The sequence below is a fragment of the Bactrocera tryoni genome, chromosome 1 (assembly GCF_016617805.1).
Source record: "Bactrocera tryoni isolate S06 chromosome 1, CSIRO_BtryS06_freeze2, whole genome shotgun sequence".
Lineage (NCBI taxonomy): Eukaryota > Metazoa > Arthropoda > Insecta > Diptera > Tephritidae > Bactrocera > Bactrocera tryoni.
Window position 1 is genome coordinate 12,744,381 of NC_052499.1, and position 12,052 is coordinate 12,756,432.

Consider the following 12,052-nt stretch of genomic DNA (forward strand, 5'->3'; position numbering starts at 1 on the left):
ATAATTGGAGTTATGTATATGTAGTTTGGAGAATTCAAGTTGGCGTAAAATTACAGTAAAGGGCTTGGTAAGCTTTTTCAAAGCTTCAGAAAAGTTTCGTGATAGAATAGAAAAGATTACATTCTATTAAATTTGTTGATTTTAAGAACATCAAAAATTTCTAACTCAATCTTTATACTTGAAATCTTATCTGTGCCAGAATATTTATCCAGGCGAGTAGATCAGTATATGGTGGCAAAGAACTATTTACTCTAGGAAACTTTAAATTCTGTCGAGAAGTATCCGCTCGCTCTCAAATGGGGAGTTGTTTGTATCAGATTTACAACTCCATCTCCGTAAATTTTAATATTCTATCTTTCCCCATTACTGAAGTATCACGCACCCGTTAGCTAATAGTTCACTGAGCAATTTCGTGGCTGTCGTTCAAGTATTCAGGTAGTAATACTTCACAAACGTCATAGCCATATGGTTCCATAAATTTAAATTTCCCCCAGTATAGTACGAACCCTAGTGTAGCTAAATCAACCGACAGTTACTGAGGTCACTCCATGTCTACTTACTTTCACGAACATTTGTGCATTCACTCCTATGCAAATACAAATAATATTTATAAACTCAGCTATGTTCACAACTTCAGAGCGTTGTTAATCGAGTACATAATAATTTCATACAAACTGCTCGAGCTCACATTCTACAAATGTTTTCACGCCACATTTAAGCTCGTATAATCTAATAATATTTGTATGTGCTATATGTACCATATAAGGGTGCTCATGAGTGGGTGTATCATAATTAGGGTGTGTCGTAATTTTTTGGGGCTATGTTTGGGTATTACCGAACATTTCATACTGTTGCAACTTACCAAGATCAAAGCCAGGCAAATACCTTAAGATGCAAAACGTCAGCCAAGAGGATCTGGGTCCAACCAATTTTATACTATACAACTCATACACTGACCGCCATAATCGGATTGTTAGAGTAACGAAGATAATTTTATGTAATAACATGGTCATTTTGGTAATTCGTAGACCAATTTCACATATTTTTGGCAATAAAAATTTATCCAACGTTAAGTTAATTTTGACGAAAGTTTGAAGATCTTATGTTAGGTATATAAGAGATATAATTGATCCCAACGTTTCATCAAAGTTCCTAATATTATGTAGGCTAGGCCAAGTTTTCGCGGAATTTTATCCATTTTAGGCAAAAAAAAAATACACTGTTATGAGTAAAACACGTTCTCTCAATTATACTACTATAACTAACAGGCCGATATATGCGGCTTAAAGTCACCCAAAAGTTCGAAAATGTTTATAAGGAATAAAGGTACTAAAGTCGAGCAGGTCCCGAGACTTCACCTAAAAGAAGGCGGTGCCACGCCCATTTTTCAACTGTCTCATACCATCTCGGTGGTAAAATTTAATGTCTGGAGTTTTTGGTTATTGACTTATCGCGCTTTTAGTAATTTTCAACAGTACCGTTATTTGGGGAGTGAGCGGGGTTATGATCCGATTTCATTTATTCGCACGCTGTCAATTGGGGATCTTATATTGGGCGAGTTTGGTTATTTTGGTTTGATATGTTTGAGAGATATGTACATTAAACCTATTAGAGCGGGGCCACGACCACTTTTTCAAATTTTTAGCACTGATACCCCTTGCTGCGATCTTTTGTGCCAAATAACAGCTCTTTATCTTAATTTGGGGCTTAATCTAACTCGATTAGTTTTATACCTTTAGTTGAACAAAACTATTAAACTCTGTAGCAACATGTTGCAAGACTATAAAACATAGAAATTACATATTTCGCTACGCCCTAATATATACACATACATATACTTAATGTGCACGTAGCTCGGTATAGCACCGTCTTGAGTCATCACAGTGTTTTTTCGTGATTTTAAGCAGTTAATTAATTAATTGAGTTTCCTTGATATCATTGCCAAGTGTTCTAATGATTATTGTTTTCTCTCTTTGTCTTTCTCGTTCTCGTTCTTGTTTTCTAATTTCTCTGTGCTGGTTGACTGTCTGTGCATTCAATTAAACAACGCAACGCTTTTAGATATGCCAATGTAACACCGCTTCCTGAGACGCGTGTCGTACTTCAGCAGCTTGGAGATGATGATAAAACGGAATATATCAATGCAAATTATGTCAGAGTAAGTAAAAAATTATGATTAACTATCAGCAGCATACATCTAGTCAGACAAATTTACTATATGGTCTGATATCTGCATACTTACATACACATATTGAATGTCAAAAGACGTCACTTTACTTTTACATTTGAGGAAATAGAAATAAAACAGATTTAAATGTAATATAAATGAACTAAAATTGATATTACGAATCTGAAATATTTTGTATTATAAATAATTTAATAAAATATGCTATTTTATGTAACTCGTTTACAATATTAGAATGAAATGAAAGGGAAACTTTGGAAATGAGAAGCTAAATAACGATTTCATTTCACTCAGGTAGACCCTGGCGTATGCCTTGGTGGCGCTTTCAAGTTCTAATCATAAGTGGCTTGCTTGATATTTGCCTTATTTATTCGGTTCTTTATGGCACCACAGAACGTCACTTCTCGGCGTCAATTCACGCCTCGAGCTGACGAATTGATATTACCGAGATGGTTGATAATACAATATAATTATCAAACTTTGTCGCCTTGCGAAATCAACAGTCTATTAAATCATACGTTAATTACCAGAGAGCCCAATCAGATATTTCTCCTCAAGTTTCTATGAGTTTCTTAAGACTAACCTAACAAAAGTACTTGCAACTCTTTTAGACGTGTGCTCGGTCATTAGTTTATTATTCATCTTATGCATATGAATACATACATACATATGTATTAGTTTCCATAAAAATTCTTTCATTTTATTGGAATTTCAGGAAGAGGGTACTTATTGGGGCAATATTCCGATATACAAACTTGTTTTGAAGGCTCAAAGTTGTATATATAAAAGTATGTTTTTATGAATAAGAATATGCAAGTAAAGAAAAACACGTACAATTTTTTGATTTATATTATACAGGGTTTGTCCGGAAAGCAATAGGATTGAGTCGATTTAAAAAAAATGTATTGAATCAATCGTTACAATTCTTTAAAAACTTTCAAAATAGGCACCTTCAGCATCGATCCAGAGCTGCCAACGCGATTTCCAAGCATTGAAGGCTTCACGAAAGGCATTTACTGGAATAGCCTTATCAGGCAAGGAAACAAAAGAAAGTCCGGGGGGGGCTATATCTGAGCTGTAGGACGGCTGCGAAAGCGTTGGGATTCAGGCCTTGCTTAGGTAGTTGTTCACAAGAAAGGCGCTGTGAGCCGGGGCGTTGTCGTGGTGGAATATCCAATCGGCTGCGATGTCTTGTCGGACCCGATGGACCCTTCGTTTGAGTCTCTTGAGAACTTCTACGTAAAACTTGCCGTTGACGGATTGTCCAGGAGAAACAAATTCATGGTAGACGATGCCTTTGATGTCGAAAAAGACAATGAGCATCGTTTTCACTTTGGATTTGCTCAAGACTGCTTAATCATATCAAACGTCTCTGTCGCAGATTTACCGGGTTTCACACAGAATTTAATCGCGTACCTCTGCTCTAATGAGCACTGCATTTTCGGCTCGCACCACCCACAGAAACACGTCGCGCGAAAATGTTTGTCCTGACTCTGCAGGTACTCGGAGACAACTGACCAGCCGCTCGTTCGTTAGCTAGAAACGCCCTATACCGAATCCACCGGTGCGCGCACGTTTCGAAGTACAGTTGCGGTGGAAGAAAATCAGTCCTATTACTTTCCGGACAAACCTGTATAACACGATTATACACCAAATCTTGTAGACGATTTTGGGTATTATACATATGTATGTATTTCAAAATCCATAAAGCATAAAACAGATATCTCTCTCTCTCTTTTAACTTATTAGTGTTTTGGATGTTTATAAAGTCAGAGAGTAAATATAACATGCATGTTCCAGAACGGTTTGATTTTGTTGCGGAAAGCACGAACAGTCAGAGGTAAAACTGTTCTAGACTCTAAAAAAGATTGTTAATATGAAATTTCGGGTTCTTGATATACATATCTAATCAAATTTGGCTCGACCCGTTTACACTGCCGAATCGATAAAAAATATACGAAACTGAAAAACTTCGGGGAACGCGTCATGTGTCAATTGATCCAATATATAAATATGAGTATCGTCGGACAAATTGTTATCGTTGTAAACAAACAGCTGCAAAGAACACTAACAGCCATATGGAGATCAAATTTCACACGAACATATTATAAAATATCTAGGAAATTTTTTTTATCGATTCGGTGGGAGCGCGCAGTTTACATATGTATGCATTTGGGCCAATCCGGGTCAAATATGATCTAGAGTGAATATGTACTTTTGCTAGGAAAAAATTTAAGCGAATTATTGTTTATATGTACATGTACATACATACATATACATATAATCAAACATTTCTCTTTTGAAGGGGGATCGCTGTGCAGGCACTGAAGAGAATGTAGTTTGTAATCTTAGTCCATAATTTACAGTTTTATGATAACGATTTATAGTCTTTGTTACACTTGCTTGTACATATGTATGTATGTACTTACAACGAGCATTTCGTTTACTTTTGCATGGTACACTCGTTATCTTCGTGCACACTGTCTGCTCATACATTGCTACATACATATATAATTATGACTTTGTGCGTCGAGAATGTCTGTTGTTTGTTGTTATTGTAGTTTAAATTTTACCTTGTGTATTATTGCTTTTGTGATTATAAAAAGCAGTAACCGCAAAATTACGCGATCATTTGATGTTCCAATTGTATTTCTTTTTCTTTCTTTCCTTTTTTACACAAGCTCTAACATACCTATGGGACGTACATACAGAAATATATTACAGCATACGTTATGCTCATTTTAGGAGATTGCTTTTTATTTATTTCATCTTAATGCACCTAGTTGGTAATATTTTTATTTATACATACATACATATATACGGTGACAATCTAAGCTTAAAATATAATTTGAAGTGCGTTAACTTACTTACACAACTTCCTCTGTTTGCTGTGAGTGCCAAATTCGGAGCTTAATCAAAGGAGGGAAAGATGAAAGATAAAACCTCGCAATGGACTCAGTGTAAAACTTGAATGAATCGAAGGCGAATAGTGCAAAGCTTGGATGAATCAAAGTCGATGAGTGCTAACAAGTCGCAGTTTTTTTCCCAATGCTTAATCCAATTTTCCATACCGAATTTAGTTTTCTTCGGTTTCGGCTCATTTTTGGAACACCATTTACTAGATTGTTGGACAGTGTCGACGTCAGATTTATGAACCCATGATGAGTCATCAGTAATAATCCGTTTGATATATGTATGTAGACTTCTCGGCTTCGCCGTTTTCGACCTCTACTCGACGTCTTTCTGAAATGATTCAGCCTTTTGGTATGAGTTAAGCATTGATACGTTTTTCACGCAAAACATTAACCAAACTGGTTTGAGTCGATCCATAAAAATTTTTGAGGTCTCATATAAATTTTTCGATGTTATCGTCATTCCCAAAAGTGAATTCACAACTCGCAAGAGGCAAGTTTTCGCTGACTTCACGATCTTCACTGCATGCTTTGTGGCACTCAACTAATTGTGCTCGTGATAAAGTAGACTCTCCAAAACACTTTTGCACATTTTCAACATTTTCATATAATTAAATTAACATCGGAAGAATCAGTTTAAACTATTTTGAAGAAAAGTGAAAGCACGATTAGTGCCCAAATCACTAAATTTTTCGAAAAACAGCATCACATTAACGTCTGTGAAACAATGCTTTCCGACTACCAGGATGTCATCAAACGTATTATTACTGGTGATAAGTCTTGGCTTACGACCCGGCAACAGACGATCAATCGAATGTCTTTCCAAAGGTGGTATTTTGACAGTTTTCTTCGATTATCGAGATGTGGTGCACTCCGTATTCCTTTCGACCAACCAAGCTGTCAATAAGAAATACAATTTGAGTGTTATGCATTCTTTTCGCGAAGCTATTCGTGAAAAGAGCCCGGAATTATGGGCCGACAACTCTTGGTTTTTGTACCACGATAATGCAACGTCGCATTCTGCATTAATTCTTCGTGAGTTTATCGCCAAACTTTGAACCAATATTGTGCCGTAACCACCGTATTCGCCTGCTTCAGCTCCTTGTAACTTCTGACTATTCAGCAAACTCAAACTACCGCTCTGAGCAAACCGTTTTAAGTCAATGGAAGCCATTAACGTGAATCGATACGAGCATTGAAGGCTTTCCGGAAATTGACTTAAGCAACTGTTCCGAAGATTGGAAAAAAGGTTGGCACAAGTGTATTAGGGACAAGGGAAATGACATAGATTTTGAAGAATTAATTAAGAATTTTATAATTATGAACACAGTCTTACTTTTTTTTGCTCACAGTAGTATGGTATGTTCGTAAATTTGTCGTAAGATCAGTAGTCGGACTCACAAACAAAAACAAACTTAATTGACTTATTGAGTGATACGAAGTAGTTATACATACATATGTTCGCATGCCAAAAGGTCAACGTACAAAAAGGTGTAGTGATTTGGCCGGAAAATGTGGGTGTCTTTGAATGCATTTTCATAGAGCAGTAATTTTTCAGCGTATTTCCACGCATAGAAAACATTTAATACTAATACTTAAGTAATTTATAAATTAATTTTTTTTTTTTAACAATTGCACATAAATATATAGTTTGCAGAATTAAAGGGCGTTGATTAATCAGCTCTAATGTCAGTGATTGTTCATTGGCGTTTGTGTATTTGTCGCACTTTTGGTTTAAAAACCTCTGACAAATGTGACTAAAAATGGCGTATCTTTTCAATTTACATTTACTTTAAAAATACAACAACACATGAATGAATCATTCGTTTTTATAACTGGAAATCTGTTTATAATATTTAAGACATGTACACATACAACATATTAAATGTGCACATGTGTTGGCTTATATTTTGATTTCAGTTGAAAAAGAGTTCAATGTAATCAGACGTTAATTATTCGGTTGAAATTTGTGACATAAACAACAAAGATGATCGAAAAATATTATTCGCCAGTTATGAAAGTTAATCAATTATTTTATTAAACGAACTTGTTGCATTAATTAAAACGTATTAAACACACATGTAAATTCAAATTCCAGGTTATTCCACTTTTTCTTTCTGTCTATTATATTGAACGGTAAAGATAATAAACACATGAAATAAAAAAATTCGGTTCAGTTTCATGATTTATACCGCTGTTAGATGATAATTGTTTAAGCTTAATTGAGTCCATTTGAGCAACATTATGATTAGTATTGGGTACATCATCTAATTGATCTGTCAATCACACAATCACTCTTCCAAATTCTTTTCGACATAGTTATTTTTTCCCAAAATCCCCTTTTTATATTTAATCTTTTGTCTGCCGAGATATGGCCGCACAGAGAAAAGCATCCACAATTTTTTGAATAATATTGCTATGAATATTATTGCTATACCAAAAAATGAAGGGTCAGATCAAATATTCATGAGTGTGATATACATAAATAAGGATATGAGGTTCAGTGGTCATAATATACAAAGATGTCGAATTGATAACATCTATAGTAATAAGTAAAAGCATTGGAAAGCAGTTTTTTTATGATGTTTCGACGATTTATTTCAAATAACTGCTTAATTTCGCACTATTATATTTATTGTTACTTCTTAAACTCTCTAGTATGAATTTATAATATAATATATTATTATAACTAAATACCAAACAAATATATTATCTCAATCTGCAGGGCCCTAAAGACTCACCCAATTACTACATAGCCACGCAAGCGCCGCTGGAAACAACAGTTGCCGACTTCTGGCGCATGATTTGGGAGCAACAATCGCGTGTAATTATACAAGCAACCGATCTCTATGAGAATGGTATCGAGAAGTGTGCCGAATACCTGCCACCATCTGTCACTTTAGACAATCACACAACATACGGCGATTTCCAAATAACACTTAAACATCGCGAAGTCAAAGATAAATATGCCATTTCAACACTGATGCTTAAGAATACAGCCGAGAATATGAGTCGTGAACTCACGCATTACTGGTACAAGTGGCCGGAAGCAGGTGTACCCAACGAGGAGGCACCCATTATAGCAATGTTATTAGAGGCGCGCTCATCTCTCAAAGGTTACGTGAACGAAGCGAGAGAGAAAAACTCGAATGCAACACTTAATGTAGATGGTAACGGTCATGGTGATATAGTCCATAATGGCAATGGTACCACGGTTATCACGGTAGACGATGATGTACCGAACAAATTGGGAACGGAACGTGTAAGTGGCGAAGGAAAAGAAAGTGGCGGCAATGTTGAAATAAATGGCAATGTTTCGGGTGTGGATAAAATGAAAGGCACAACGTTGAAGAATCAAGGGTACGTTTGTTATCTATGTCCATGTATTTAATAATTGACTGGTTGCGTGTGTTGTGTTAACAATATTTATGTTTAGCAAAAAGTTTAACAGGAACATTTGTTGTGTCCCGCCATAGCAGAGTTTTAGCAGCCTCAGTTTATTTTTATATTTGTTAATGTTTCGTGTTCGTTTTGTACTACATGTTTGTTTTCTACTTTATTTTTTTCTACTTTTAGTCCCTTAACGATTCACTGCTCTCCAGGTACTGGACGCACCGGCACAATTATCGCCTGTGACATGGCCATACGCAGTCTGGAGACACCGAAGCGTTCGGTTGACATTCCACAAATCGTTTATTATGTGCGACGCGGGCGTGCGAGCGCCGTTCAAACCAAGGAACAATACGAATTTATTTACAAGGTGGCGCATATGTATGCGACAAAGATCACAAATCTATCAAATGATAATTGAGATCGCCAGTAGCCGATTTATGTATATCATCGGCTATATAAATCATCGTCCGATATAAATGCATAAACTATATAGTAAATACATATACTCGTACATTGAAATTTACATCTGATATTCTAAGTGAATAGTCGCATTACGCTGCGAATTTAAATATACTTGGTGGGTGGTCTGTCACTACTCTAGTACCCCCAATAGTCAAAAGATCTAATACTATATGTATGTACTATTAATATATTTGTATAGAAACATATCTGGTATAAGTATGCCAATCAAAGTATTTAAATACTGCTGTTGTATGTGTTGTGGATATGTATGGATATTTAAGTATCTTGGTATATACCATTCATATCTACATAGCTTTCTCCACCTAGTGAATTTAATTTCTTGCACTTTTACTCCGCTTCTTTATCCATAAATTTGTATTACTTTTGTATGTATGTATATCTTTTTTTAAAGAAAATTATGTACAATTTATTTTTATTTATGGTATGTAAATGCGTGCATCGCCTTAACTAATAATAATGCTATTGAAAATATTCCTCTATTATTGTGATATAAACATACATTTTAATTATTGTAAATTATGTTTTGTTTAATTAGGTTGTAAATAAATATTAAATACGATTATGTGAAAACGCAGTTAAATAACTGCAGAATCAAATGTAAAAAGTAATAAAACTAATTATATATATTGAGATATTATCTAAAAGAAGTTATAAATAAAATCATATGAATATTTCTGAGAATTGCAATTATTTTTATTTTTAACGGTCAAAATACCGAATTCATAAGTATTATAATTGTAGAAATTTTCATTTGTCAAACGTTCGACCAAGTTTTTCCTACTTTCCCTACCGATGTTATTGTTGTTGCTGTAGCGGTTAAAAACATTCCTGAAGTAATTTCGATACATAGTGCCCAATCGACAGTCCTTGGCTGTATAAAAATTCCGTTCTGTTCCCCTTACTTAGACCCGATTGTTGTGGGAAAAGGCGTGAATACCGATTCTACATGGCGATCATAGTTATCTACACTACAAAACTAATTCCCACAACAGTATTTTCTAGGGGCCGGAATTGACACGGATTTTATGTGGCCTAGAGTTGATGTATTCAAAATCTAACCCTGTATCAGTAAGTAAAAAAAATTCTACATAACTAAAAAGAGTAGATGTGTAAAAGTTTTCAGTAAATGTTTTTTGTATAGTTTTTGGACTATTTTGGCAATTGGTATTCGCAGAAACTATGAACTTACCATGCTATTTGAATAGACATGAAAGCTCGAGTAAGCATCTAGGTGTCACGAAAGTTTAAATCTTATTATATGGAATGAGCATATATACATACTTACATACATATGTATGTATGTACCCTACCAGACAACGATTTCAAAAGGAGAAAGTAGTTACATATATAGTAAATAAATAAATAACATTGTTGCGAGAGTATAAAAAATGGAAAAGGATATACATATGTATGTATATAACGAAATTTAAGGGTTCGGATATTGTTATACCTTATAAAAAAATTTCGTTATGCAGAGAAGACGTATAACGGCTAACTTAGTAGGTGTACTTCAATACTAATTTATTTCACAAAACATAATTTTAATGAAATACATACAATAAAATATACGAAGCGTTTTAAAAAGTCATAATCAGTTAACTCACCTTATTAAATAAAAAAATCGAATAACTCATTTAATTGTCTACATGTACATATGTATGTATGTATATAAATCAACAAATGCTGGCCACATAATACTTAAAAAATATTTTTATAAGGTGGAAATGAAATAATAAAATTATTCACATAAATAGTCTAGATCGCCAAATTGGATGTAACTCCTTCCGACATCGCATCAAACAGGGATAAATTTATCTCAGACATCAAATATAACATAGTAAAAGGAATCTCTTGCTCTTGCAAGATGGCAGATTGCAAAAAACCTATACCGAAATGTACAAGGCACGAGAGCCCCATTGCAGAATCTAGTGTTGTATGAACGGCTGATTCGGTCAATTTATTGTAAATGACTATTGTGCATGACTATTGTGAATTGGCGCACCTTCTGCATTCATTCTTAACAAAAAAAAAACTGTAACAAATCTTTATAATTTAAATAGAAATCATAAAATCTATTTAAAATTTACCTTCCTCAACAATTTAACGTCAAAATATGTATTTAAGTAAAACACAGGGTTGCAATTATTTTTTTACGTGTCATTGCACGAGAATAAACATGGGTTTTGGTCTGGCATATTTCACAGCCATTGCAAATAATTTTCTGCGTGTGTTTGTTGTTGTGCCGGTGCAAGGGTTTTACAAGAGCAAGAGAATACCCCTAGTGTAATTCAGGGATGCATTCATATTTTGCGCTACCATATCACACTACTTTGGCGGTTTTAAAAATGGCAGCACTACTAATTTGTTTATCAGCTGTCAAAATTCTTATCTACTACAAATAACTACAAATCAGCATCTGCTGCGTGGAACAATTTACTTGCTATATCTATATATTTTACAATAATACAATATTCATAAGTAATTAACATTATAATAACATTCAACTAAAAATGAAGTTTTTCTTAATATTACTTACATTAACTGTAATAACCCTGAACGCTTTTTCCAAGGAAGATTCGAAACCCACGATAAAAATTGGTATTAAAAAGAGGGCGGAAAATTGCGAAGTAAAAGCCCGTAAGGGAGATACTATTCACGTTCATTATAGGGTACGTTAATATAATTATGTAGACTTTAACTTCTCTTTAACATGCGTATGTTTGTAGGGTACGTTAAAAGATGGTACCGAATTCGACAATAGTTATGATCGTAATAAAGCGTTTTCTGTGAGACTTGGAGCCGGTCAAGTGATAAAAGGATGGGACCAAGGGCTGTTGGGCATGTGCGAAGGTGAAAAACGTCGTTTGGTCATACCGCCTGAATTGGGTTATGGCAAAGCAGGAGCTGGTGACAAAATACCCCCAGATGCAACATTGGTATTTGAGGTTGAATTAGAAAAGATTGATAGACCAAAAGTTGATCTATAAAATCACTATTAGCTGAATTTAAATTATCTTAATAAAATACTATCTTTCGAATAAAATCAGTTTTTATACTAGTATGAACAAAATTTGAAATG

General features: G+C 34.5%; 2 protein-coding genes across 4 annotated transcripts in view; both read left to right on the forward strand.

Annotated features, from left to right (window-relative positions):
- LOC120782756 (mucin-17) overlaps positions 1-9,564 on the forward strand; it is a 58,181-nt gene extending 48,617 nt beyond the window's left edge. For 2 of the 3 annotated variants that reach the window (XM_040115209.1, XM_040115207.1), the window contains exons 3-5: positions 2,062-2,158; positions 7,823-8,457; positions 8,674-9,564. In XM_040115209.1, the coding sequence (XP_039971143.1) occupies positions 2,062-2,158; positions 7,823-8,457; positions 8,674-8,908 (967 nt within the window). In that variant the 3' untranslated portion in view covers positions 8,909-9,564. The remainder of the gene's footprint in view (positions 1-2,061; positions 2,159-7,822; positions 8,458-8,673) is intronic. The other variant, XM_040115210.1, reaches the window with a different exon arrangement.
- Positions 9,565-11,360: 1,796 nt separating this feature from the next.
- Positions 11,361-12,043, forward strand: LOC120766226 (peptidyl-prolyl cis-trans isomerase FKBP2). The gene is made up of 2 exons (XM_040091602.1): positions 11,361-11,642; positions 11,700-12,043. Exons 1-2 carry the CDS (start codon positions 11,484-11,486, stop codon positions 11,958-11,960), a joined length of 420 nt encoding a protein of 139 aa, XP_039947536.1. The 5' UTR covers positions 11,361-11,483; the 3' UTR covers positions 11,961-12,043.
- Positions 12,044-12,052: the final 9 nt, after the last annotated feature.